General features: G+C 47.9%; 1 protein-coding gene across 1 annotated transcript in view; it reads left to right on the forward strand.

Annotated features, from left to right (window-relative positions):
* Positions 1 to 25,486, forward strand: part of LOC123358068 — a gene marked incomplete at its 3' end in the record, with an annotated part of 49,391 nt that extends 23,905 nt beyond the window's left edge. The window contains exons 14-25 of the mRNA XM_045000844.1: positions 266 to 370; positions 4,405 to 4,597; positions 6,066 to 6,194; positions 7,407 to 7,512; positions 9,801 to 9,932; positions 11,434 to 11,557; positions 18,293 to 18,416; positions 20,157 to 20,269; positions 21,085 to 21,237; positions 23,173 to 23,327; positions 24,678 to 24,840; positions 25,293 to 25,486. Coding sequence (XP_044856779.1) covers positions 266 to 370; positions 4,405 to 4,597; positions 6,066 to 6,194; positions 7,407 to 7,512; positions 9,801 to 9,932; positions 11,434 to 11,557; positions 18,293 to 18,416; positions 20,157 to 20,269; positions 21,085 to 21,237; positions 23,173 to 23,327; positions 24,678 to 24,840; positions 25,293 to 25,486 — 1,691 coding nt within the window. The remainder of the gene's footprint in view (positions 1 to 265; positions 371 to 4,404; positions 4,598 to 6,065; positions 6,195 to 7,406; positions 7,513 to 9,800; positions 9,933 to 11,433; positions 11,558 to 18,292; positions 18,417 to 20,156; positions 20,270 to 21,084; positions 21,238 to 23,172; positions 23,328 to 24,677; positions 24,841 to 25,292) is intronic.
* Positions 25,487 to 26,749: the final 1,263 nt, after the last annotated feature.

Consider the following 26,749-nt stretch of genomic DNA (forward strand, 5'->3'; position numbering starts at 1 on the left):
CATCAGACAGTCTACAGCAGACATCACATACACGGGCCCAGATTCATCTCTCATGTAACTCCTTTGGCTTCAATCACCAGAGGTGAATCTGGCCCCTGGGACTTGTATATCTAAGGGGCTCTTCCATTAGACATGTAATTCCTTTGCTACATGGAGGTCAGATGCTTTGGAGAGGGATTTTAGTGACAATTAAACCTGTTTAAGAGGAACTTTTGGGAGGGATTTTCTGGTACTAACTCTGTCCATTCCCCTGCTCTACCAACAGCTCCTCAGGAAATGGTTCAGTTCGGGGAAGGAGTGGGAGAGAGAATGGGCCTTGCAGGCCAGCACCCAGCTGCAGACTGCCTATCAAGAGGTAGTTCATAGCACAGTGAGTATAGCCTTACTCTTCCTTGAGCTGACTTCCCTGCTTACATCAGATCTGACACTCAACGCGAATGCATGAAAAACTCTTCCAGGACAGCAGCTGGGATCTCAAGGTGACTAACATCCCTCTGCTTCCGTGAGTGAGAGGTTTACACAACAATGCTGTGACCACACTGCGGGCAGACTGCAAGAAGTAGAGAGAGACAACCGCCAAACTGATGGCTTATTCTATCATTAGATTCACCAAGTCGACAACAAAAGAGCTTTCACCGTAGTTAACAAGATGCCAAACACGGTCCCCTTTTTGGCATTCCAGACCTTGGCTCCCATCTAAACATCTCTGTCTTGGAAGAGGGGGGAGGGATAGCTCAGTGGTTTGAGCAGTGGCCTGCTAAACCCCAGGTTGTGAGTTCAGTATTTGAGGGGGCCATTTAGGGAACTGGGGTAAAAATCTGTCTGGGGATTGGTCCTGCTTTGAGCCAGGGGTTGGACTAGATACCTCCTGAGGTCCTTTCCAACCCTGATATTCTATGTCTAATATAGTGAGGGGTTACTGGAAACCTGATTCACCATATGTGGGGTTCACTGATCATAAAGGCCCAGATGCTTATCCCCAGGTCAATGTGAATCTCAGGTCTTCCCCAAATATCACGCTGTCAGCCAATCCTTAACTAAATCTAAGATTTATTGTTAAAAGAAAGAAGAGTGAGTTACAAATGGTTAAAAGATCAATATCCAGACAAGTGACTTTCCATGTTCATAGTTCAGGATCACAACAGTGATGGAATAAACTGCTGGTTTGTAAAAGTCTCTCTGGAATCATCCCAACAGATCAGAATCCAAAGGCAGCTTAGATGTAAAGTCTGTTAGTTTTTCCAGGCATTTTCCAGGTTCTTCCAAATGATTATTTGGAAGATCTCTGTCCTATGGCTTACACTGTCCCTGTTCAACATTTAAGCAGTCTAGAGATGATAGGATCAGGCCCGAGCCTTCTCTTTTATAGCTATTCTACCAGGCTGACAAGCCTACCTCACAGAAATTGTCACAGAAGGCCCTTCCCCCAATGCGGATGGCCTGTTGTACTTTGCTTTGAAGATAATCTTCTATTTCCTGTGCATACCCAGTAAACTAGTTACATTCATTCACATAAGGTAATTAGCCGTTCTTCCATTATAACACAGATAGTTAAGCTGAAGATAATGTAGAAATGATTGGTTTCCTGAAGTGTCTTACATCTTTGATTTTAAGGCTAACTGAACACCTTGCACACATAATTAAGGCAATTAAGCCATGAAAGGGAATTAGCATCTACAAGCTAATTTAGTTACATTGTGAAACTTCTAACCCGGTATAGATAACCACAGACAAATACACTTAGCATCTATTGTTCATTTTTGAATGAGTTGATGATTGCTAGTCTAATACATCTCTTTGAAATTCACATGCACGTGAACTGTCTTGACACAGTAGAAGTGCCTCTTGTTAAGTTATTATGGGTCATACACAGGTTGACTGGTCTGCCAGTGTCACAAATGCATTCTTGGTTCTTATGCTCCCAGGATGCTAAAGCTGAATTTCTATGTAATCAGCTAAGAACATAAACCATAAGAGTGGCTATCCTGGATCCCCCAGAAGAATGGTTCATCTACCCAGTATCCTGTCTTCTGACAGTGGTGGGTGCCAGATGCATCAGAGGGAATGAACAGAACAAGGCAATTGTCAAGTGAACCATCCCCTGCTGGACAGTCCCAGCCCCGGCATCTGGCAGTCAGAGGTTTAGAGACATCCAGATCATAGGGTTGCATCCCTGACCGTGTTAGCTAGTAGCCAGAGATGGACCTATCCTCCGTGAACTCATCTCATTCTTTTTTGAACCCAGTTATACTTTTGGCCTTCACAACCTCTCCGTGGCAATGAGTACCACAGGTTGACTGCATTGTGTGAAGAAATGCTTCCTTGTTTTTGTTTTAAACCTGCTGCCTATTAATTTCATTGGGTGACCCCTTGTTCCTGTGATATGTGAAGGGCTAAATAACACTTCCTTATTGACTTTCTCTACACCAATCAAGATTTGATAGATCTCTATCATAGTCCCTCTTAGTCGTCTCTTTTCCTAGCTGAAAAGTCCCTGTCTTTTTAATCTCTCCTTATATGAGAAGTTGTCCCATATGCCTAATAATTTTTGTTACTCTTCTCTGTATTTCTTCCAGTTCTAACATATCTTTTTTGAGGTGAGATGAGCAAAACTGCATGCAGTATTCAAGGTGTGGGGGTACTGTAGATTTCTATAGTGGCATAATGATATTTACTGCCCAAGGCCGGCTCTACAGTTTTTGCCGCCCCAAGCAGCCGGCTGAAATAAAATAACTACTTGGTGTGAATTCAGTTCCTGAGCTCTAGTGAAGTGACATTAATGTATTCTCCAAGTTCATCTTTAAAAATCTTGCTTGCTAATGCTCAGGAAAATTTGGAGTCTGAAAAATAAATACTAGTCCAAGGTACTGATCAGAAATGGTTAGATCATTTGCATTTATTAATTTGTTGCTGCTGGATGGATTCAGGCTGCTAAGGGTTACATTTTCACATTGCATCAGCTGAGAGAGTTGGTGCCATTTGGTATATTTTGAGAAGGTGCCCTTTATCCAAAAGGTAACAGCAGATTTCCTAGTTGTTTTTTAACTTTATGCAGAACCTGGTGACTTTTCATTTAGGCTTATGATGGAACTAATAGAGCATCAAGCTTATCTTAGCAGTGTATTTGCTTTGATGGACCTTGTAGTTTGCACTAATGCATTTTATGCCAATGTTGGCAGTTGAACACAGTGACAGCAAAAGTTAGAGTTTTTGTTATAGCACTTGATGTTAGCTATAGGAACAGCCCAATCCTGGCACTAAAAGATTAAGAGATGATAGTACAATAACTTGTGAATTTTAAATGAGATCAAAACCAGTTGCTGTCACCATTTCTTCCTGGTGTGTTCTTGCATGGAGGTCTATCCAGTGTGGAAACCTCCCCTGGACATTCCCTTCATGTTGTTTTCATTTGTGCTGTGGTAACAGTGAATGAGAAGAAGCAGACATGGAAGAGTGGCACTGGTCAGAGGTCTAACCAAGCCGCACACCTACTTTCTCATTTATTGTTCTGGTTGGATCACTACCCATGCTGGGTTTGAACATACAGTCCATATGTTCAAAGCCTCCTACGTGGATCTGTGCATTATTGTGTGAAAAGTTTTTCTCAGTCTTTTGACTTTATCCAACCAGAATCTCCTATTCAGCTCGAATTGTTTGCTGAATGTTGAGTCTCTAAAGTGCAGTTCCAGTCAGGAAAGTGACTCTGTAAAAATAGAGAATGTCAGCGTCTTTTACTGATTCTATTTCTCTTTCAGTGGCTTCTATGTCACACTTGCTCAAAACCATTTTTTTAACTTTCAGCACTGTAAGTTCATCTAGGGATCTCAGAATCAAGCCCAAGTGTGTTCTCCTTCATGTATCCTCACCAGGCAATTTTGTCAGTGAGGCATGAAGCAGACTAGAATATAGCTCACTGTCGCGCAGCTGTGTTGGTTCTACAGTAAAAATGTCAGTACATGAAGCAAATGATGACTCTGAAGACCCAAGGAGAGTACCGGTGGGCCATTTTACAGAGCCATTTTTCTGAGCACAGTCCTGTTGCAAGCCTTAACTATGAACATTTGTTAGTCTTTGTAGCAATGTGCAGTGCTGCAGACATAGCAGAGTGAACACAGGGATAGTTACAATGACCAAGAAAGCTCTTAGGAAAGATTGGATTTGCAGGGCAGTGTACAGACCTTTCCTCTCTTCCCTTGTGCTCAGTTAGATTTACTAGATTAATTTGCAAATAATCCAGTTAACTTTGTTTAAAAATGTGAACTGCATCTTGAACGACAGTCAAATTACATTGCATACATTGAGAGATTCAGTCTCAAGACATCCCTAGGTTTACCACGCTGTGAGCAGCATTGCATTGAGACCTTTGAAAAGGAATTAAGAAATCAATCTCTTTCTCCACATCAGTATGATCCCGAGCTTTCGTCACGGCAGTTTGGGGTTGAGCTCTCCCGACTGACCAATGAGGAGCGAGCGGTGCCACTGGTGGTGGAGAAGCTCATAAACTACATTGAAATGCATGGATTGTACACCGAGGGCATTTACAGGAAGTCAGGCTCAACCAATAAGATAAAGGAGCTCCGACAGGGTCTTGATACAGGTAAGATGAAAAAGAGAGAGTCTCAGAGGGGGAGCAAAAGGGACAGCCGAGAACCTCTGTGAACAGGGAATTCATGTCATCTAAAGGGGGCCAGAGCAAAGGAACCGTTTTCCCTTCCCCCACCGTAGACTCTGGCTTTTGGTACCATGAAACTACAGACATTTCTCTAATACCAGCCTTCACCAAAAGTCTGCACTGTGTTAGAGCCCTCCTGTCTTGTGGAACTGTTTAATTCTTCCTTGTTTTATTCCTCCTCTTGTGCACAAGTGTGCAAAAAAGAAATTGGGAGAAAAAGCTACATTAGCCAGGCTTCATATTTATCAACATCACCTAGACTTCCAAAGTGCTTTACAAACTCTCTCTAAAGACTTTCACCCCTGGAAAACTGGCTCCTTTCACTACAAGAATTTTAACATGGTCATATTAAAAAAGCAGGTGCCAAGGTTGTGCACTGTGTGATCTGAGGTTGCTACAGTATTGATACCTGTTTTTCTATGCAGTGTTGTTGTAACTCTGCTCACTGTAGAAGAGCCTGAGACATAAGCCCTTGTATCAGAGGCCTGAGGGCTGGGCTAAAGTAGCGGTCAAAACTTTGCTGATATAAAACAAAATCAGGCTGTGAGCTAGAGGCAGGCCCTTCTCACAGAATCTGGCAAGAACAGGGCTGATATTGCAGAAACACACGTTGCTGAGTGCTAAGCACAAAACACACACACACAGACACATTCCAGAAGGGTGGTACCAGAACACCCCATACCAAGAATGGTACAAACACATTCCCCAAAGACAACAGGAACATATTGACCCTGCCTAAAGATATGGTCAGGATGACAATATGATGGATAGAAATGTACAAGGTGGTGGGTTGTGATATCAGAGGATGTCAACTATCAGAGGAGCAATATGTAACTTGTTTGAATCTGTGTATAAAAATGTATCTTGGGGGCAGTGTCTTTATCTAGCCTAGGGAGGAACGGAAAGTCCCGCCGTTTGCTGAGCTGGTCCATTGTTATGGGTATACATGTATTAGTGCAGGATACTAGTACTGTGCTTCATCAAAATAAGCCTGGCTGGGTGCCTTCATGCCTTAATGGATCTTGTGGTCATTGGGCGGTTCGCTCGAGGTCTGCCATGTCAGTTGTCTGTGCCAGGCTGGGGTGGCACACAGAGGGAACACACACAGGCAGCCGAACATCTGACCACACCCATGATAGTGGAGAGACGGTGAGTGAGGTAATAGCTTCTGTAGGACTGACGTCTGTTGGCAAGAGACAAGCTTTCGAGCTACACAGAGCTCTTCCTCAGGACCTCTCTCACCCACAGAAGTTGTTCCAACAGCAGTGGTTAGGTCATCGCCAGTGCTAGGACTGACAGGAAAACACTGGCTTGTTTACTGGATCAAAACTGATCATTTGCTTTTTCTTTGGTTTCTTTTCCACTCCCTCCACTCACTTGCCTCGGTGAACAGATATTGACAATGTGAATCTAGATGACTACAATATTCATGTCATTGCCAGTGTGTTCAAACAGTGGCTGAGAGATTTGCCCAATCCCCTCATGACCTTCGAACTCTACGAGGAATTTCTGCAAGCTATGGGTAAGGAAGGTCCATACAAATCCTATACAATCACACACAAAACCCAAGACAGGGAAGGTACAATTAGCTGCAGGTACCAAACCCAGTTTCTGCTTGCCCAGAACAAGCAGTCTTTTTTTACTTTGGTTTTATCATCACCATTGTCATGACAAGCAGCAAGCAAGTAGATTGTGTGCTTGTACGATTGTAAAGCGCCAATTGTATGGAGTGTTTGAATCCAAAAAGTCATTTTGGTGATCTGTCATCTTTTATGACGTAACTGACAAGACAGTGCTGGAGCCTCTCCCATCTGCCTCCCTCTTAGAGCCTTTTCCCACTGCCGGGGTCTTTCCTGCAACAGGGAAAGACTCCATCGGGGGTGATGACACTGCTAAAAATAGGCAGTGTAGGTGGGAGGAATGACTTTGGCATTTAGAAAGCCACGTAGGTGATGCTTAATTTGTGCCAAGGCTTGCCAGGGCTGAGCTCCGGCACATCTGCTCCAGCAGCTCTCTGCTGTTGAAGTCTTTCCTTGCAGCCTCCTTCTGCCAGAGCCTTTCACTGACGTGTAGGTAGGCACTGCAATGTGGACACAGCCTGCTTTTCACTGTGCCATGTAGCCACAGACAGCACTGTGACACAAACTAATCCCTTACACTGTTATAGTAGTCAAAGCCTTTGCCGTTCAGAGCCCTGGTACCACTGGGCTTGCTGTGTGAAAGTTTAAAAAAAAAAAAAAAAAAAAAAAACTTGAGCCCCGGCACCTCTTTCGTTACAAATTAAGCAGTGTGTGTAGGGTATATCCCCACAGCCTTCATGCATGTCTTTACTCACCTAAGCAGTGCCTCGCCATCTACATTGCTATTTCTGCCCGTGCTAGAGTGGTATGTAGCATATGATTTTGATGGTGAGCAGAGCAGAGTGTGCAGCATAGACGTGCCCCAGGAGACATTGTTATTATTCAGCTCCCAACTCTTTTGGAATCTGTTTAAAAGAAATCAGTGTCTTATGCTCATGTTTTTTGCATAGGATACTGCTACCCGAGGGACCTGCAAAGGGGGCCTGCTTGTATAGGCAGGGAGAGGAGGGAGTTGTCATCCCTGTCTCTGTGCACTAGCCTCCTGCACAGCTCCCCTGTACTGGGCCATTCACACTACCTTCACAAGGAAAGATGGCAGAAGACACCATGGGGAAGTTGCCTGTAATATGTGTAACTGTGTGTGCTCTCTCCAGGCCTGCAGGAGAGGAAGGAGACCATCCGAGGCGTGTACTCTGTCATTGATCAGCTCTCTCGCACCCACCTCAGTACCCTGGAACGCCTCATCTTTCACCTTGTGAGGTAATGGCAGACCACAGCGTGGGATCGTCATACTGCAGCCACTCTTTCTCTTCTCCTTCCTCACTAGGGGCCTGATTCTGATACACTTACTCCCCATGAGTACCACCGTACTCCATGAGTAGTTCCACTGGAACAAGGTACTGTTCTCCGTGAGTAAGAGTACCTGAACACGGGCCTATGTGATCCAAGTACTTTTGTCGGGAAAAAGGGGAGTGAAACTTCGCAAGGGAGTGCTTTAAATTCTGAAATGGCTTTAACGCTCTGGACCCAAGGGCTCTTTTTCCAGACAATGCTCTCATTGACAGCTAATGCCAATAATGTTCTTCTTTTTATATATAAGTTCCCTTTCGTAATAGCAACAAATGTTTCAGACTTGCTGAGAAGACAACCACTGTAGGTCTCAGCTGGTTACAAACACATGGTTCCATGCCATAGACAGGGGTGAGCTGCAGCCAGTTGGCACCGGATCACGCGAACCGGTTGTTAAATTTAGAAGCCCTTTTAGAACCGGTCGTTCCCAGTGGGACAAACTGGTTCTAAAAGGGCATTTAAATTTAACAAGCGCTCCCTGCTGCCCGCCCGGCTCACCTCAGCTCTGCCTCCACCTCCTGCCATGAATGCTCCTTCTTGCTTCTCCTCCCACCCTGCTTCCCGTGAATCAGCTGTTAGCGCGGGAAGCCTGGGAGGGCTGAGAAGCAAGCAGGCTTCCCCGGTCCAGGAAGACGACGCTGAGGTAGGAAACCAGGAGGGGCCATGTGCCCCCGCCGGTCTCCAGCCCCGTCCCCGACCACGGCCCCCCCTGTCCCCGGGTCCCCGCCCGGGCCCGACCCTCCCCGGCCACCAGGTCCCGGCCGCGGCACCCCCCCCCTCCGGCCCCGCGTTTCCCCCCCCGGCCCCGCGGTCCCGGCCGCAACCCTCCCCGGCCACCCGGTCCCGGACGCGGCACCCCCCTCCCCCCCCGGCCCGCGTTCCTCCCTGGCCGCCCGGCTCAGGCTCGGGCTCGAGCGCCCTGCCCGGCCCCACGTTCCTCCCCGGCCGCCCGGCTCGGGCGCCCTGCCCAGCCCCGCGTTCCTCCCCGGCTGCCTGGCTCGGGCTCGGGCACCCTTCCCGGCCCCGCGTTCCTCCCCGGCCGCCCGGCTCGGGGTCGGGCTCCGGCGCCCTGGCCGGCCCCGCGTTCCTCCCCGGCCGCCCGGCTCGGGCTCGGGCTCCCGCTGCGGCACCCTGGCTGGCCCCGCGTCCCTCCCCGGCCACCCGGCTCGGGCTCGGGCTCCAGCCGCGGCGCCCTGCCCGGCCCCGCAGCCCTCCCCGACCGCCGCAGCCCGGCTCCGGGCACGGGGGCAGGAATCGCGACCGATACTTACCCAGATGCTGGGGTCCGGGCGCAGTGGCGGCCTTGGCTGCCCGGCTCCGGCTCCGGGCTCTGGCAGCACGGTAAGGGGGCCGGGAGGGGGTGTTGGAGAGAGGGCTGGGGAGTTCGGGGGTGGGGGGGAGTGGATAGGGTTTGGGAGGTGTTAGAGGGTAGGGAACGGGGGGGTGGACGGGGCAGGGGTCCCTGGGTGGGGGAGGCATGATTCCTCCTGGGGTGAGGAGGGAACTGGTTGTTATGATTTTGGCAGCTCATCACTAGCCATAGACCTAACCCACTGAGGAGTGCAGTAAGATTGCAGTGGATCACAGTACTGCCATGTATTGCACCCTTTAGTTTGAACATTGAGGGTCTAGGGATCATGTGTGATGCTTTTGCATGAGCTTAGACAATATCTAGTTCAGGCTATAGTCACTGTGTTACAATCTGCGAAGTTTCCTGCCATCTACATGCATTTAGACACATCTGTGCTCTGTTTCTAAGGCATAGCTTAATGATGGCTAAGTGAGTTGCTTGCTACTGTAATAAATATGCACTGTATCTATTCCTTTTTGGAAAATAGGTTAAGTAGGTCAAAACAAAAGATTTCCTAAAGAGTGTCATGGCATGTTGCGTGGTTCACTCAGTATCCATTGTCTTACCTTTTTGCCCTTGTCTGGTATAATATTTACATCCTGTTGGTCTAGATCTTTACCAGATACAACAAATTGAAGCTCTTCACTTCAAAGCTATATAATATTGTGGAAAATCTTCCCCTGGCAATGACCTCCAGATCTCATGTGCATGTACAGCCCTCCTCTCCCTGCCCTGCTCTGAATTTGTATTTTGTCCTCTTTCTGTTTCTCTACAGGGGTATTTCCTGCCAGTGTTATGTGAATTGGAGCTACCTTTAACCCTTGCTGCTTTGTTGTTTATTGTTTAGGATTGCCCTGCAGGAAGAGACCAATCGAATGTCAGCTAATGCCCTGGCCATTGTGTTTGCTCCCTGTATTCTCCGCTGTCCTGACACAACTGACCCACTGCAGATCGTTCAGGACATCAGTAAAACAACCACGTAAGAATATAGCATTACAACTTCCAGAGTAAATCCTGTAATGAGGTCATGTCAGGACAGTCAAATGATCACTGAGTAATGCACTTTAATGTGCTGTAGAATGACAGCTACAAACACATCACTGGTTTGCAAATGAATTGCCTTAATGAAATACTGTCTATTCTATCAGTAACTAGCAGCTGCTAAAGTTAAACCTTTTAAAATCTGCAGGATTGGATAACCTGCACCCAGGAGTTTTTAAAGAACGGGACAGTGAGCTCTCTCCGCCATTGATGTTGATATTTAACAAATCCTGGAGTAATGGGGAAGTTCCAGAGGACTGTACAAAAAGCTAATGTGCCAGTATCTAAAAAGGATTAACAGGATGATCTGGGTAACTACAGGCCAGTTAGCTCAATATCAGTCTCAGGCAAAATCATGGGAAAGCTGACGTGGAAGGTAATCAGTAAAGAATTGAAGGATGGCAGTGTAATTAGTGCCAGTCAACACAGTTTTTTATGGAAAATAGGTCTTGTCAAAATTGATTGGATGCCAGGTTTGGTTGGCAGAGGTAACCACGTTGACATCGTTGACTTAGATTCCAGTCGGGTCATCCTGATTAAAAAATTAACACTATACAGATTCAGTGCAGCAAATATTAAATGGATTGAAAATTGGCTAATTGATATCTCCAAAGTAATTGTAAATAGGGAATCATCATCCAGTGGGTGGGAAGGGTTTGTAATGGAGCCCCTCGGGGATGTTTTTGACTTCAACTGGAATTTTAAGAATAAACATGTTAGATTGTGAGAAGCTCAGATAATAGGGCACTGGGGGTTAGATAAGTACCTAGGATGGATAGTGGATGCAGGAATCATTTGATGAAATTCTATGCAGGAGACCAGACTACATGAACCTGCCTGGCCTTCAAATCTCTCCTAGAAGCAATTCTTCTGCCTACAGATGTGAAAATTACTTTGAATCACTCTTCTAAAGGTTCCTTGTAAGAAGAAGTCTCTTTGTAACTTGACTTATATACGCCGCCTTGTATCATTACTGCTCTAAAAGGATTTCTTCCAGAAAACAATACTGATGGTATTAAACAAAATATCTGCCCCAGACACCTAATCACTGTCATTGCCCTGCGACTGCCTGTCCAGCTTGGATGCAAACAAGCACAAGTGTGTGTGTCTACAAATAGATATAGCTAGATAGCGCAGCATATCCGAAATGGCCATTCTTTCAGCCTTTCATTTGAACACGCTGTGCTTTCCTAACCTTGGTGGGTATTTGCCTTTCCAGGGGAAGGACCTGTTTCCCTGATGGAGCCCTTGGGGAGCCCTCCCTTTAGTCCTCTAGTTTAGCTCCCCTGCCTACTACCATTTTGGGCATTTCAACCACACTGTTCGTTTCCAGCCCACGAAGCAAGAGAATTGGCGCAGCACTTAGGCGACATGGCCAGCTCAAACACAGCCAGAGTTTTATCCTCCCGTTTTACCACTTTCTTTTTTCCTTTTTGCAGCTGTGTGGAGTTGATTGTCGTAGAGCAGATGAATAAATACAGGGCTCGTCTCACGGACATCAACAGCCTGGAGTTTGCTGAGAACAAAGCAAAAAGCAGGCTGTCTTTGATCCGCAGATCAGTGGTAAGATTCGGGTGGAGGGTGGGGGGCTGAGCTGGTAGTATGTTCTGTTCCTGTGTCAGGAAAAAATGGAGCAGACCTTTCCTTTGTTTTAGGAGGACAAGTTTCTCCAGCCATGTCATTGATCGTAACTTCCTTTTATACATAAAATTCAAAGGAGAACCTCGTGTCCATGCAGCTATTGTGTATTTGCATAGTTTATTCAGTGTGTCTGTTGTAACTGAGAAGAATGTGCATGGTACTAAATTGAAAATCAGAGAATAATTTGGTACTGATAAGCCAGCCCCGTCCTTTCCTCTCCTTTTCACTCAGACTAATCTCCCCTAATCTTCTCCTGCCTATTACAGTCTCCCTAGCCTCTTACACCTCCCAAAGCATCATATCCAGGGCCAACAGAGAGACTGAACCTCAGTCCTGCACTTGGCTCCTTGCGTTTCCTGAGCCACACATTTATACCAAAAAAAAAGCCCAAAGGAGATGGGAATGGTGTCTGCCAAGAGTTCTAAAGGAAAGTGTCACAGAAACGTGGTCTCTGGATTTCACAGGCTCATTTGTACATTTTGGGGATATATTTCGCAAATTTGGACTAATTTATCCTGTGTTAATCAACTCTTTGCTGGCTCTGTTTATGACCTCCTCACTCCTGCACTCACGTCCCCTAATCCCGCAGTGGCCTGCTGTCTGGTACTGCCCACTGTGTTAAAACCCTTCACTTGTTTCCCTCCTACATAACTTCAGGGGGAATCTGGGGTGAAGCTGCCCTTAACCAAGCCCTTGCTTTGACTCTCTGTGTGCAAGTCACTTCATTAGTACTGCCTTCAGCAGCGAGGACTGAACTGAGCTGCCTATAAAGGGTCACTTTCTTTTCCTCCACTGCCTTTCTGGGAGTTTGGAATACCAGCTCATTTAGCTTTCACACACCCAACTGGGTAGATGAATGAGAGGCAGAGTCTGGGAATTGAAGCGACCTGTGTCCCCCTTTGCTGTAAGCTGAATAAGCAACAGGCTGTCATCTGCTGTGTTCTGCTCATAGAATGAGAAAGAATGGCTGATTTATCACAGGACAGTCAACCCAGGTCTGTGCTGCTGAAAGGAAGAGCAGGCTCTCCATTTATAAAGATCCAGTATCCTCCTGTGGCATGTCCTATCAGAAATCCTGCTTTGTGAATTGCAGCCAATGCTAAATCTGCTCCAAACAGGCGCTTCAACAGTTATTTTGCAAAGCTTGGGGCTCAGCTGTGCGTTGTTGCTGATGCTGCAGAGAGCTGACTCACTCATGACATTGAAAGACTCTAGAAGTTCTTTTAAGGGAGCAATGGCATGTGCACTCTAACCTTCTGCTTTCCTTTTCATGTCCTCTCTAATCCAGAAACCTGTACTAATTGCAGTTAGATTTATGAGCATAACCCGCAATTCAATCCCGGTATGTATTAATTGCATCACACTCCGTCACAGCTGCATCCCATCATTGTGTGTAACCCTCCGCTCATTCAAGCACCATGCCACAGGCTCTTGTCTGACTCTGCCCATTAATTCCTGTGCAGGCCCCACCCCAGTGACTGACTTTTCATTTCTCTCTCAGTAGGGAGCACCCTAAGGTCCCTCTCTCCTGGAGGAGGCGCTAGAGCAGCAGTAGGAACTGATGCCCAATGGTGGTTGAAATAGCCCTCAGCAACTGCAGTTGGTTACTGCAATCCACTGGTCCCCTTCTCCAAAGGCTGCTCTTGTACTCTGTCTGTGTGCACTCTCCTAGTCACGCCACTGCTCTTGCATGCTGCTCTTTGGAGGGGTGATTTGACCTTCTCAGAGAGGGTGGAGGGTCAGCACTAATAAATGAAAATAGCTGGGGGAATCCTCACCACTTAGCCAACAGAGGCCTCTGTTTGCTGCAGAGTTCTCTCCTGAGTCTCTAATTAACCCTGCTTCAGTCAGCTTTGCCATTGTTGTCCTTTCTATTGTGTTCCTCGTTCCATTCATTTTCTCTTTACCTGCTAGTTCTGTTCTTTTCTTCCCTCCCTTCTGTTTTCATCCAAGCCCTCCTTTTTCCTTCTCTGTCCTCCCTCACACCTCTTCCTTTACTCATGTATGTCTGCTTATACACAGTACCCCCTCCGAGGTGTTCCAGCTGCTTCAGTTCTGCCACCATTTCACACCGCAGTGGATGGATGCCCCACAGATACCTGCCCCAGCTAATGCAGCATGGCTGAAGCAGGGTAGTGCAGCGCTAGGAGCATTCTAGGAGAACGAAGCAGGAAACGAGGCCCCACTTTTCCTCTCGCCCCTCCCTACACCAGATGCACCGTGCTGTTCAGAACTTGGCACTTCCAACCTTCATCTTTTCATTTATGGATCCAATTGATGGATCTTTTCTTTTTTCCTCACTCCTGCTACAGTCTGAAGCCCATCAGAAGCAGCTACTGCCTGCCTCTTGCTTGGCAGGATGGTCACGTTGTGATGGATGAGGGGAGCAGTCTTTGCAACCGTACTTTAATGGGAAAGATAACATGTCTGTTTACTCACAGCCACAGTATCTCCACACCCTTTGACATACTTAGCAGTGCCAAGCATTTGGGGACTGATTAGAAGATCAGAATCTGAGCTATGCTGCCTTTAATTTCTTGTGTTGGTCGACGTATTCTGCAATTCCTTCATTCATGTTCGTGTCTGTGCTGCAGCATTCTCATTAAGGGTCTGTCTGTAGGAGCCTGTATTGTGCTATGCATCTTTAAAACACGCACACATTAAAGAGCAGCTGTGTCCTTTGCCTTTCTCAGATGGGTCCAGCAAAGTGCTAGCTTGATTCAGGTGAATAACAGAGGCATTAAGCCAAGGCACACTTACATTGACTACAAAGCTTTTAGCTTTTGACTTTCTCCATCAGTAGCATTAATGTACATGATATAGTTAAAGTCACTTTTACCCTAGAGCATCTCTTCCAGAAAGGCATCCCGCTCTTGTTTTGAAGACATCAAATGCTGGAGAATTTACCACATCCCTACGTTTGTTCCAATGGTTAATCACCATCACTGTTTTTTTTTTTTAAAAATGCCTTATGGCATGGATGGAATATGGGTCCTGGGTGACTACTGGGACTGTTGCTACCTTTGCAAATGGAGACAGGTGGTGATGCTTTATCTTCAGAATTGAGGTGATATGATGCCCCGATGGTAGTTGAGCCTCTCCTGGAGGCTAACCTTGGAACAGCATTGGCCCCAACCATAGAGCAGGATGCTCTGCTGCTAGAGAATATCATAGAATCATGGAAATGTAGGGCTGGATGGACCTTCAAGAAGTCATCTCCCCACGCTGAGGCAGGACCAAGTAAACCTAAACCATCCCTGACCAATGTTTGTCCAAACTGGTTCTTAAGAACCCCCAATTTCAGGGATTCCACAACCTCCCTAGCTAACCTGTGCCAGTGCTTAACCATCCTTAAAGTTGGAAAGTTTTTCTAATATCTTACCTCAATCTCCCTTGCTGCTGAATAAGGCCTGGGCTACACTAGTGGGGGGTGGGGGTTTGAACTAAGATACACAACTGCAGCTAAGCTATTCGCGTAGCTGAAGTCGAAGTATCTTAGGTCGACTTATCTGGCCATCCTCACGGCGGCGAGTCGACTGGTACGGCTCCCCTGTCGGCACCGCTTACTCCTCCTGCCGAGGTGGAGTATGGGTGTCGATTAGCAGAGCGATTTATCGCGTTCAGACGAGACGCGATAAATCAATGTGCTATACATCGAACACTACCCGCCGATGCGGTGGGTAGTATAGACATACCCTAAGCCAATAACTTCTTGTCCAAGCCCCAGTTGACAGGGAGAACAGTTGATCACCATCTCATTATAACAACCAAGACTGTTCTCTTCCCTCTCAGCCTTCTCTTCTGAAGACTAAACATGTCCAACCTTTCGTCACAGGTCATGTTTTCTAAACCTCTTACCATTTTTCTAGCTCCCTGGAATCTCTCCAATTTGTCCATATGTTTCCTAAAGTGTGGTCCCCAGAACTGGACACAATACTTCAGATGAGGCCTCACCAGTGATGAGTAGATTGGAATAGTCACTTCCCATGTCTTAGAAATGACAAACACAACAAAATGCCCCAATTTGACATCCAGCTCAAAAGAGAAGGGGGGAATAAAAAAGAGTCTGCAGAATCCCATCTGGGTCTGCTCACTCTATCCCCAAAATACATGATGAGCAGCAGAAAGTGCAGTGTGTAGGGAAAGGTGCTGGGGTTGTGATTGGGGCACCAGATTCTTTAGATTCAGGAATCATTAAGTGGGACAAAGCAGTATCTGAAGTTCTAGCAGTACAATTTGTATTGACATGAATGAGATTTGGACAGCTCAAAGCCTGTGCAGGTAGGGCCAGCTCTAGCTTTTTTTGCTGCCCCAAGCACAAAAAAAAAAAAAGGGGGTGGCTGGACTGCCGAAGCAAAAACAAAAAAACCCCCAAAAAACCAGCAGCCGCAGGGAGCGCGTGGAGGGTGGTCAAGGCGGCTCGCAGGGGGGTGAATGGTGGTGCCCACCCCCTGTAGGCAGCCAGGCGCTGCAGCCCGCTCACAGCCGGGCGAGAGGGGCTCCCTCCTCCGGCCTTGGGGTGCCTCTCCTGGGGGCTGCAGGAGGTGCTGGCTCAGCCACTCCTTTAAAGGCGGCTCAGCCGGGCCGGGCTCAGAGCGGCATGGGAGGCGGAGGCCGGTGCAGGCAGCGGGGAGTGGCACGTCCTGGGGAGCCCGGCAGCACGGTGAGCGGCGGGGATCGCTAGTTCCTGCCCCCCACCCCCACCCCCGGGCCGTGGTCCATGCCCCGGCTGGGCTGGGACTGGCGGAGCGTGGGGAGCCAGCCAGGGGCTCCAGAGCTGCAGACTGGGCTGCCAAAACAAAAAAAAAACCACGGCAAGGTGGCCGGAATGCCCCACCCCAAGATTAGCCAGAATGCTGCCCCTTACAATGTGCCGCCCCAGGCATGTGCTTTCTCGTCTGGTGCCTGGAGCCGGCCCTGTTACTGCCTTATTATCGATCCGCTTCCTAATGGTTCCTAACATGTTGTTAGCGTTTTTGACGGCATGTGGAGCAGATGCTTTCAGAGAACTGTACACAATGACTCTGAGGTCTCTTCTTTGAGTGATAACAGCTAATTTAGACCCCATCCGTTTGTATGTACAATTGGGATTATATTTTCCAATGTGCGTTACCCAGTTCAGTACAGGAATCAGAGGCACAATGTTACCAGACGTGCCCGTTACTTTGGGGAGGCTCATTAATTAGGGTTACTCTTCTGTGGGGGAAGGGAGGGGTGGGGCGGTTCTGTAATTTTATTAATGTGCTGCTTATGTCACTTGTGTGTTCTACTCCTTCCTTCTACAAGTCCCCTCCCAATGGAGCTCTCCTGCAGGACCTAGGTTCCCCAGGGCTAATAACTAGAACTAGACGAACATGCGCACACACTAGCAGAGCAAGTCAATCAGCACTCCCCAGCTGATCCCCCTCATATGTCCCTGTGTTCAGTGGGCTGGGTTAAGCAGCACTTTCCACTGCTCCCCGCACCCACTTATGTGCCCCAAGTTTAACACATTCCTATCACACTTTCACATTACAATTGTACTGGTAGTAACCCATTTGATGAGCAAACCCCACAGTATTTTGGGGCACTACAGGGATCTTTAGCTTAGGTACAAGAAGTGTTGCTGCAGAGTAAATGGGGGAAGCTAAAAACACAAAAATCTCAAATTGATAGAGAGAGAGAGAAGCAACCAGCTGACCCATAACAGTTATTGATTGAATCATAGTGATAACCACACCAGGAGGGCTAAACAAACATAGCAGCTACATTTTAAAGGTTAATACCTGAGGTAGGAAAGAAAACAGAGAGAGAGAGAGATGGATCTCACCCACTCCAGGAGGCTTGAACTGGTCGGGGTTCCCAGGTGATGGTGGTAGCTCAGGGTCCTGAGTGCTGGAGACAGGCAGAGCCCCCAGCACGATCAGTCAGGAGGTGGAATCCCAGTGGAACTGATGCATTGTTTGGGTCTATACATCAGAACCCTTACCTGGGCATAGGTAGGGGAGTTTGTAGAGAAAATACAGTGGTTGAAGGGAGAACACTAGATTTGTTTATGGGTAAACTGATGGCTCAAGGGTTTTCTTTAGGCTAGACAATAGGAGCTGATCATTCTTGGCTATGGGTGTTGTTTTCTTCCGGGGAGCTCACAAGGCAACTAGGCTGCTTCAGTATTTTGGGATATGAGTCAAAGATTTATTACTAGAATTGGTCTGATAATTGCTGAGCTGAGTGTGTGCAGGCGTAGGTTCATTAGCATCTGGAGCAGGGATTCCCATGATTCAATGCGTCCCTGCTTTCTGGTCCCAGAGTTCAGTGCGGTTCTCTGTTCTTCATTCTTTATGCTAATCCCTATTCCATCTTTCATGCAGTTGAGGCATGCAGAGTTGTCTCTGTTCTTCATTCTGTATGCAAATGGAGATGTCTTAATCTTGTCACCCTTGTCAGGAGGCATCTAGGTACGTCTCCCCAAACCCTTCATTGTTCTCTGCAAGCCTTTTCTCTGATCGGTTTTGGTTCAAACAGAGATGGGAATTGGGGGTGTCCTTCATGAGACACAAGCTAGATACTGTGTCCTGGTTCCCCAAAAACACAGAGCTGACTGGTATCAACAATAAAGATGGCAAGTGAAGTCTAGTACAACTGGAGAACGTTCATTCTTCATTCTTTTTTAATTAGACTCAGGAAACTTTTCATCAGTTTGGATCTCTGATTGGAGCAGTAGCACCATACAGCTGTGATTCACTGGCCACGTCTCGTCAGTGGGTGGTTGACTGTATCAGCTGCCTTCTCTGTATACAAGGTGAGGAGACCATTAGCAGGTATAAATAATTCTTCAGCTTCTTTCACTGTTGTAATGTCCATTTTTCTGCCTGTCTAGTTCTTTCTGTCCTGTCTGTTGGCACTTAGATAACAGAGTGGTGGGCATCTTGTAAATAGCTCATTAGAAGAGACGATTATGATGTGTAAAGAGTGTGGCACACTTCTGGGAACTGTACAAATAATAAATGGTCTGCAGCAGGTAGATAACTGCTCAGTTCCTTAGGGCTTCTCTACACAGGGACACTAAGGAGAGTTAATCCAAATGAACTAAAGGCGTAAATTTTAAAGTGTCATTAAATACGTGTGGATGCTCTGATTCTGAATGAAAATGGCCCTTCTTAATTTTAGTGAATTACATGAATTAAGCTAACCTGAAAAAAGGCCCCTTTAATTCTAAATAAGTGTGTCCCTAGAGGTGTTTAATGAAGTTTAACTAATGCAGTTTGAAAATGAATTTGGATTAGCTTTCTTGACTATCTCCATGTAGACAAGCCCTTGGTACTAAACATTTTCATTCTCTTTACCCTGCCACTGGCTGTATTGGAGGGGTTTCCTGGACTAATTCTTTAAACAAAAAGTTCTTGCAGCAGCCCTCTGTCATGAGCATTCAAAGCTATTGGAGTAAGTGTAGGCCATTTTCCCCTTTGTGAAAAAGTGGGACAGGGATAGGCAATCTATGGCATGGGTGCCGAAGGCGGCACGTGACTGATTTTCAGTGGCACTCACACTGCCCAGGTCCTGACCACCAGTCCGGGAGGCTCTGCATTTTAATTTAATTTTAAATGAAGCTTCTGAAACATTTAAAAAGCCTTATTTACTTTACATATAACAATAGTTTAGTTATATATTATAGACTTATAGAAAGAGACCTTCTCAAAACGTTAAATTGTCTTACTGGCACACGAAACCTTAAATTCGAGTGAATAAATGAAGACTCGGCACAGCACTTCTGAAAGGTTGCCGACCCCTGGAGTAGGATATTCTTTTCACCTAATGGGATAGATCTTGATTATCATTTAAGGCCATTTCCAATTAGGGTGACCAGACAGCAAATGTGAAACATCGGGACGGGGGTGGAGGGTAATAGGAGTCTATATAAGAAAAAGGCCCCAAAATCAGGACTGTCCCTATAAAATCGGGACATCTGGTCACCCAATTTCTAATTATTATTAATCAGTCCTAAAAAACAGTGTTGGTGATTCAGAAACAGAACAAGGGACTCCAATCTTTGAGTGTACCACATAGAAATCCCAGCATTGTTTAGAAGTGACGGATGAGCCTGGGTTTCCTGCCGAAGGTTTTGTCCAGCCCCATCTCTTTTACAATGAGAGTTTGGTGGAGGGATTCACTTCTACATTGGAACCCCTCACATCTACCTCCATGAGTTGTACTTGAATGTGAGATTAGATGTAAATAGTGAGAGCAGAGAGGCTACTGAAACCAGACACCCCCAGAAAGCTGCTCCAAGCTGAATATGGTGCTTGTTCAATCCTGTATCAGTAACAAGAACAGACCACTACTGTTAACTTTCAGACATTTAGGGTGTAATCCCGACTCCATTATAGTCAACAGGAATTTTGCCATTGACTTTGATGGGGCCAAGATTTTACACTATGCTGATAACAGCCTAGCACATGGATCCTCCTGTATGAATGTCCATGCAGTAGAGGTTCAGTTTCATTAGTCGTTACAGTACTTTTTTTCCTTTTCTCCACTCCAGGCCAGCCCATGAACCTGGGGTCAGCGGAGGAGGAGCTGAGATGTCTCCGTGAAGAACTAACAGCAGCTCCGGACCCCGAGGCTCTGTTTCAGGCATCTTCCAAAATGGCCAGGGTAACTGACTCAAACTTGTGCGGATGTTCTAGTGACCAGGCACCCTTCATTTTACATTTACGCTTTCATGATGCCTTTCTGTACTTGGAGCGAGCTGTGGGCGAGGGGCATTCGTTGCTAGTAACCAGCAAGATGCTTTTCATAGATGTGTGCTATGAATGCCATGTAAAATCCAGATTCCACAGAATGTTGCACGCCCATGAAAATGCACACGCAGATGCGCACACATGTACCTATCCAGCTATCCATGAGAAAAAACTGTATTAGTGGAACATCAAGCTGAGAACCCATCCAGTCTTCATTCTGTCACCTTGTGGGTTTGCCTTAGCCTATATTTGTGTGCATGCCTCTCTTGACTTCATTGTATATATTGTAAAAAGATGCAGTGTATCTAAGAGAACACAAACTGGAAACTTACCTCCTGCATATCCAGTACAATGTTGTGCTAACTGTGCAACAGAAGCTTTGCCTCGAACCTGATCTCATTAGTGTAGAATACAAAAATGTAGTATATAGACTATGGAGAGAATTTTAATCCCAAATGGCTAGCTGGACATGAGGCTAATTAACAAATTATTAATTAATCAGAAGGGTAGCCATGTTAGTCTGGATCTGTAAAAGCAGCAAAGAGTCCTGTGGCACCTTATAGACTAACAGACGTATTGGAGCATGAGCTTTCGTGGGTGAATACCCACTTCGTCGGATGCAATTTGCTGATGCATAGATATTTTTCCATAGAGAGATTAGGCCTCCATTTTTACAAGTGCTGGAGCCAAACATCATTGCAGTCTCTCCTGTTTTTGATTTGTTCCCAGGTTGTTAGTGAGTACTTTCCCCCAGAACAGGCCACAGCCTTTATTGAGGCCACAGTGGAAAGTATGCTGTCTGCCAGCCCCACCTGTGCCACGGCAGCTGGACTGTGGATGAAGGTTATACTGAAGGAGTGTGGAGATGCCATGCCTGATAAGGTAAAACGGGAAACTGGAGAGGTTTTCTGCCTAAACTCGAGGCTTTTAGATCTTTGCCCTCATGTGTAATGAATGAAAATCTTGCTGTTTCTCCCCCTCGGACATAGAGTCGATTCCATCTCTGTTCCCACCCTAAACTAGGCAATGGCAGAATCAATAGCAATAGACAGAGAGAATCCAAGGGAAAAGGAAGATGGTTGGTTATTTATTTGTCTGGCTTGTTGCCACACTATTCAGCCAAGAAAGGCTTGAAAAAACACTCTGGGGAAAAGACAAGAAGACAGAATGACCGGCACTTGGAGGCATCCAGTTCTTAGGAGGCCTATTGCTAAGGGCTACCTGGATAAAAATAGCCCTGTAGTCATTCCCAGGGAGTCTGGAGCCTGGGCTCTGAGACCCACCCTCTTGCCAGGTTTCAGAGCCTGGGCTGCAGCCCGAGCAGGAACAGCTACACTTTTAGCCACATAGTGCAAGCCCCTCAGGCCCAGGTTGACCTGAGCTCTGAAACTCACTGCTGTGGGATTTTTTGGTGTGTAGACGTACCCTTTAAGAATAGAAGGAGGGAGGGAGAAAACTATAGTGTCTTTGGGATCCACTATTTATATGCCTTATTCTGTAGCCCAGTGCATTAGGGCTAGATGAAAGGAGCACTCCACAAATCTTCTATCAAGGCTGGTGAAAGACCTCAGGACAGGGAACCCTCGCAGCAGAACTGCCACGTTTGCACAGTATTTCGAAGATGTGAAGGGCTAGGAATGAATGAGAGGTCGTCACCTGTTCATAGTCCCAGGCATTTGCACACTGTGTTTAAAGCACTTGCATATTTTGTGCTTGTGGTTGTTTATGAACTGTGCATCCTTCGAGGCAAATGGTTGCATTTGGCTGCTTAAATCACACCTGCAAAATCTGGGCAAGCAAAGCCTTCTTTTGTGCATGCCAGCTGGTTTATTTAATGCATAGCTGGGCACCACCACATTAAATTACCTGGTATGTACAGGGAAACCCCGCTCAGGGGCGGCTCCAGGCCCCAGCACGCAAAGCGCGTGCTTGGGGCGGCACGCCGCGGGGGGTGCTCTGCTGGTCGCCTGCGGGAGGTCCACGGGACCGGCAACCGGCAGAGCGCCCCCCGCTGCATGCCACCGTGCTTGGGGTGGTGAAATGGCTAGAGCCGCCCCTGACCCTGCTATAATGCGCCCCGCGATAATGCGAATTCGGCTATAACACGATTGTAAGGTGGCTCCAGCCGCCCCAGGCCAAAAAAAAAAAAGCGGCTGGAGCGCCGCGGAAGCGCAAAAGAGAGAGAGAAAAAGAGAGAGAGAGAGAGGCTTTGTGAAGGGAGAGGGGCTGGAGTGCCCCCAAAGGGAAAAAAAGCAAAAAATGGAATGTGCCTTCCCCACTGCCTCTTCCCACCTGCCCCCGCTTACCCTTTTGGTGAGAAGAGCCACTCTCTCCCCGGCTGCTCCTCACTCTTCCTCTGCCTGTTGCACGTCTCCCCTGCTTTCCCCAAGTGTTTCCCTCTCTCCCTGCATGGCTGAGAGCCCCCGCTGCTGGAGCTCCACCCTTTCAGTTACTGCGGTGGGCAGTTCGCAAATGAAAGTAGTTTTCTGCCTAAGAGAAATCGACCGGCTTGAAACTGACCAGCTTGAAATGGTAAACCCCGCTATACCGCAACCCCGCATTTAGCATGATCCAATTTTTTGGACCCTGATCATCGTGTTATAGCGGGGTTTCGCTGTATGTGTGTGTGTCAGTGTTAATTTTTACAGCCAAGTGTGGGCAATTGTTGTGGGTTAAAGTTACACAGACATATTTGAACGTTTGTTTCTTGAGGAATTTCTAAAAAAGCAGCAAATGTCTAAATAAAAGTTTTGATTCTGTAGAATGAATGGAGAGAAAGGAAAAAGGGACATTTCTTTCTGGTTTTGTTCCTTCCAGGTGCCAGCTATTGTGGATATAATATATAGCCACATGGCTACTATCCAGGAGGGCAGCTTGAGGCAATTCCTGCTGGAGGCAGTGTCTATTTTAGCTCACCATCACCTAGAGGCAGTGATCTCCAGCCTACTCAGCAACCATCTGCCAATGGACAGGTATATACTGCTACCTATTGCATTCATCTTGGTAAAACATGGATCCCACAGCTTTGCTGGGAGATGTAGGGCTTTATTTAAGCAGCAGACATTTTGGGATAATTCCTGATGGTTAATAGCCTGGAAGGTCCAACAGCATGTTAAGGTGGGGTGTGGAGAGAAATTAAGTGTCATTCTGTTTCCATTAATTCATAACTGCTTTGACATCCTAAAGACCTAACTTTACTGGTATAACTGGAGTATATTGTTGGAAACATCGACTTCTCTAGCAGGGCTGGCTCCAGGGCTTTTGCTGCCCCAAGCAGCAAAAAAAAAAGGGGGGGGGGATAAAAAAAAACCCTGCGATCGCGATGTGCAGCTATACTCCTTCGCTCCGAGAAGGAGTGAGGGACCAGCCGCCGAATTGCCACCGAAGACCCAGATGTGCTGCCCCTCACCTTTGCCTGCCCCAAGCAGCTGCTTGCTGGGCTGGTGCCTGGAACCGGCCTGGCTCTCTAGACACCTGAATTGACCTCACTTTGGAAATTAGCAGTTGCTGTTGATTTCCTGGTAGCATGACAGCTTCAAGTCCAATCCCTGGCTGATGACAAAGAATAGGGCCAATATTGTCATCAGACCGCCGCTTGGTATCGGTGAGGGTGTGGCTGCTAGAATAGAGTTGCTGTCCTTGGGATTTAAAACTGGACTGGACGCAGATCCATCATTTCATTTAAAGGTCCCCAACTGGGTTATCAGTTATCAGTGCTGGAATCTAAGACCATAAAAACGGCCATACTGGGTCAGACCAAAGGTCCATCTAACCCAGTGTCCTGTCTTCCGACAGTGGCCAGTGCCACGTGTCCTAGAGGGAATGAACAGAACAGGTAACTGTCAAGTGATCCATCCCCTGTTGCCCAGTCCCAGCTTCTGGCAAACAGAGGGTAGGGACACCCTTTGCGAAGGGGAACTAGGATGGCCATGAATATTCGTTCTCATAATTGTATGTCCAGTTAGTAGGAATGTGGCTTTTCTTTCATCCACTTGCCTTTCAAACCCTGGATCTTTGGGAGCCACATGCTCATGAGTCCATATTTCCTGGGGAGTGGGAAAACAGGAACTGAGGTTGGCGCTCTGTGTCCTGTCCTTCGGAAGTCTAGTATTAATGGTTAGGCTGCAGTAAGACTAGGTCACTTAACCTAGTTCTGTAACTGGAAACTCAATATTTAAACAGGAGGAGCGTTAAAGGAGGACAGTGCTCCTAACTTTCTCCTCATAGGCAAGGAGAAAAGTTGGTCTTTACTTAAATAGGACGCATTCAGTCTGAGCCACAAAAGTGTCCAGGGGTCACATGTAACTTCTGTTAAATTGCAGTGACACCAGTGAGCTGTGGAGATCTCTAGGGGGAGAGCCCTTGCTTGCCACTCAAGTCTTACAGGTCCTAATAGAAAAAATAAAGACGTCAACAAGCCAAGAAGGCAGCATCACCTCAGAGACTGAAACTGACAGGCATTTGGCAGCTGCTGAACCTCTCTCAGTAAGTTAGATGACAGACATGCCTTTCAGGCTTTCCTCTGCCCTGTGACAATCCTGCTTGATGGAAAGCTAGAAGTGTGGTAGAATATTGTTGTGTGGGCACTTCTCCTCTGATGTACTGTTTCCCTGAGTCCAGCTCTGCTGTCTGTGGAACAAATACGGCAGTTTCAGAGTACGTGGCTCATTTACTTAATAACATCTGGCAATTAGAAAGTCTTTGAACCAGGTTTCTCACAGTGCTTTGCAAATATTCCTTAGGACTCACAACATGCCTTGGTAGGTCATACACATTTTTACAGATGTGGGAAACTGAGCCACGAGTTAAGGGAGTTGCTCGCAGTCATTCAAGTTACCGGCAGAAGTGAAAATTCAGTACAGCTGATATCAGAAGGGGAAAAGAGGGTGTGATGGTGTTGGGAGGAGATCTCATTTTTTACCATGCTCTCCTTTCAGGCAACATGTGCCATCTTTGAGGTGGTGTCAGCATTGCAGTCGAGCAAAGCTGTGCGGGAGCTGCTCCCAGAGTGGTTTCCTGTTCTCCTGCAGCAGGTCAGCCGAACCTCAGGACAAAAGATGCCTTTGCCAAGGATAAGAAGCCGGAGCCTATTCCAAAAAGACCAACAACATACTGAGGGCAACCCTTGCTGGTAATTAGAAGGAAGGGAGAGAAACAAAGAATTCCAATAGAGTTGTGTGACACTCCCCAGGAATTTCCAGGGTTATGAGGCACCTTACCATTGCCTGCCCTTAGAGTGAAGAAATCTTGTCTGTGTCTGCTGTGGGTCAGTTCCCTAAAATGACCAGGCTCTGGCAAAACAAGCACTGCCATCCAGGCCTCCTCAGACCCCAGTCTCCTTGTACAGGTTAGTGATAGGCACACACCAACCCCCGAGTCTTCTGACCGTTCCGTATAGTGTCCAGACCTTTATCCACTGAACACCCACAGAATTACCAGGCCTGCTGTTCCCAATGGAACAGTACACACCAGTTTACTTCCTATAGTTTAGACTCTATACTTTATACTTTATTACTTATACTCTATAGTGCAAAACACACAGCACTTACCGTATTTATCGGCGTATAACACGCACAGGCGTATAACACGCACCTTCATTTTAAGGGGGAAATTTCAGGAAAAAAACTTACCGGTAAATTTCAAATAAAGCTCCGGGCCCAGCAGAGGCAGCTGACCTGAGCCTGGAGTTTGCGGCCCCGCCCCCTCCCCACGTGGCTCTGAGCGGGAAAGAGCTCAGCCCCCTCCGGAGCCATGCGGCTGCTGCGCTGTGAGCCGGGTCGGGGCGGGGGGGGCTCGGGCCCGCGCCGCTCGGGTCTCGGGGGGTGGGGGCTTGGGCCGCGCCGCGCGGGTCTCGGGGGGTGGGGGCTCGGGCCGCGGGCCGGGTCTCGGGGGGTGGGGGCTTGGGCCGCGCCGCTCGGGTCTCGGGGGTGGGGGCTCGGGCCGCGGGCCGGGACTCGGGGGGTGGGGGCTCGGGCCGCGCCGCTCGGGTCTCGGGGGCTGGGGGCTCGGGCCGCGCCGCTCGGGTCGCGGGGGGGGGGGGCTCGGGCCGCGGGCCGGGTCTCGGGGGGTGGGGGCTCGGGCCGCGCCGCTCGGGTCTCGGGGGTGGGGGGCTCGGCCGCGCCGCTCGGGTCTCGGGGTGGGGGCTCAGGCCGCGCCGCTCGGGGGTGGGGGCTCGGGCCGCGCCGCTCGGGTCTCGGGGGGTGGGGGCTCGGGCCGCGCCGCTCGGGTCTCGGGGGGTGGGGGCTCGGGCCGCGCCGCTCGGGTCTCGGGGGGTGGGCTCGGCCGCGCCGCTCGGGTGTCGGGGGGGGGGGGCTCGGGCCGCGCCGCTCGGGTCTCGGGGGTGGGGGCTCGGGCCGCGCCGCTCGGGTCTCGGGGGATGGGGGCTCGGCGCCGC

This window comes from Mauremys mutica, unplaced genomic scaffold, assembly GCF_020497125.1.
Source record: "Mauremys mutica isolate MM-2020 ecotype Southern unplaced genomic scaffold, ASM2049712v1 001367F_np12_obj, whole genome shotgun sequence".
Lineage (NCBI taxonomy): Eukaryota > Metazoa > Chordata > Testudines > Geoemydidae > Mauremys > Mauremys mutica.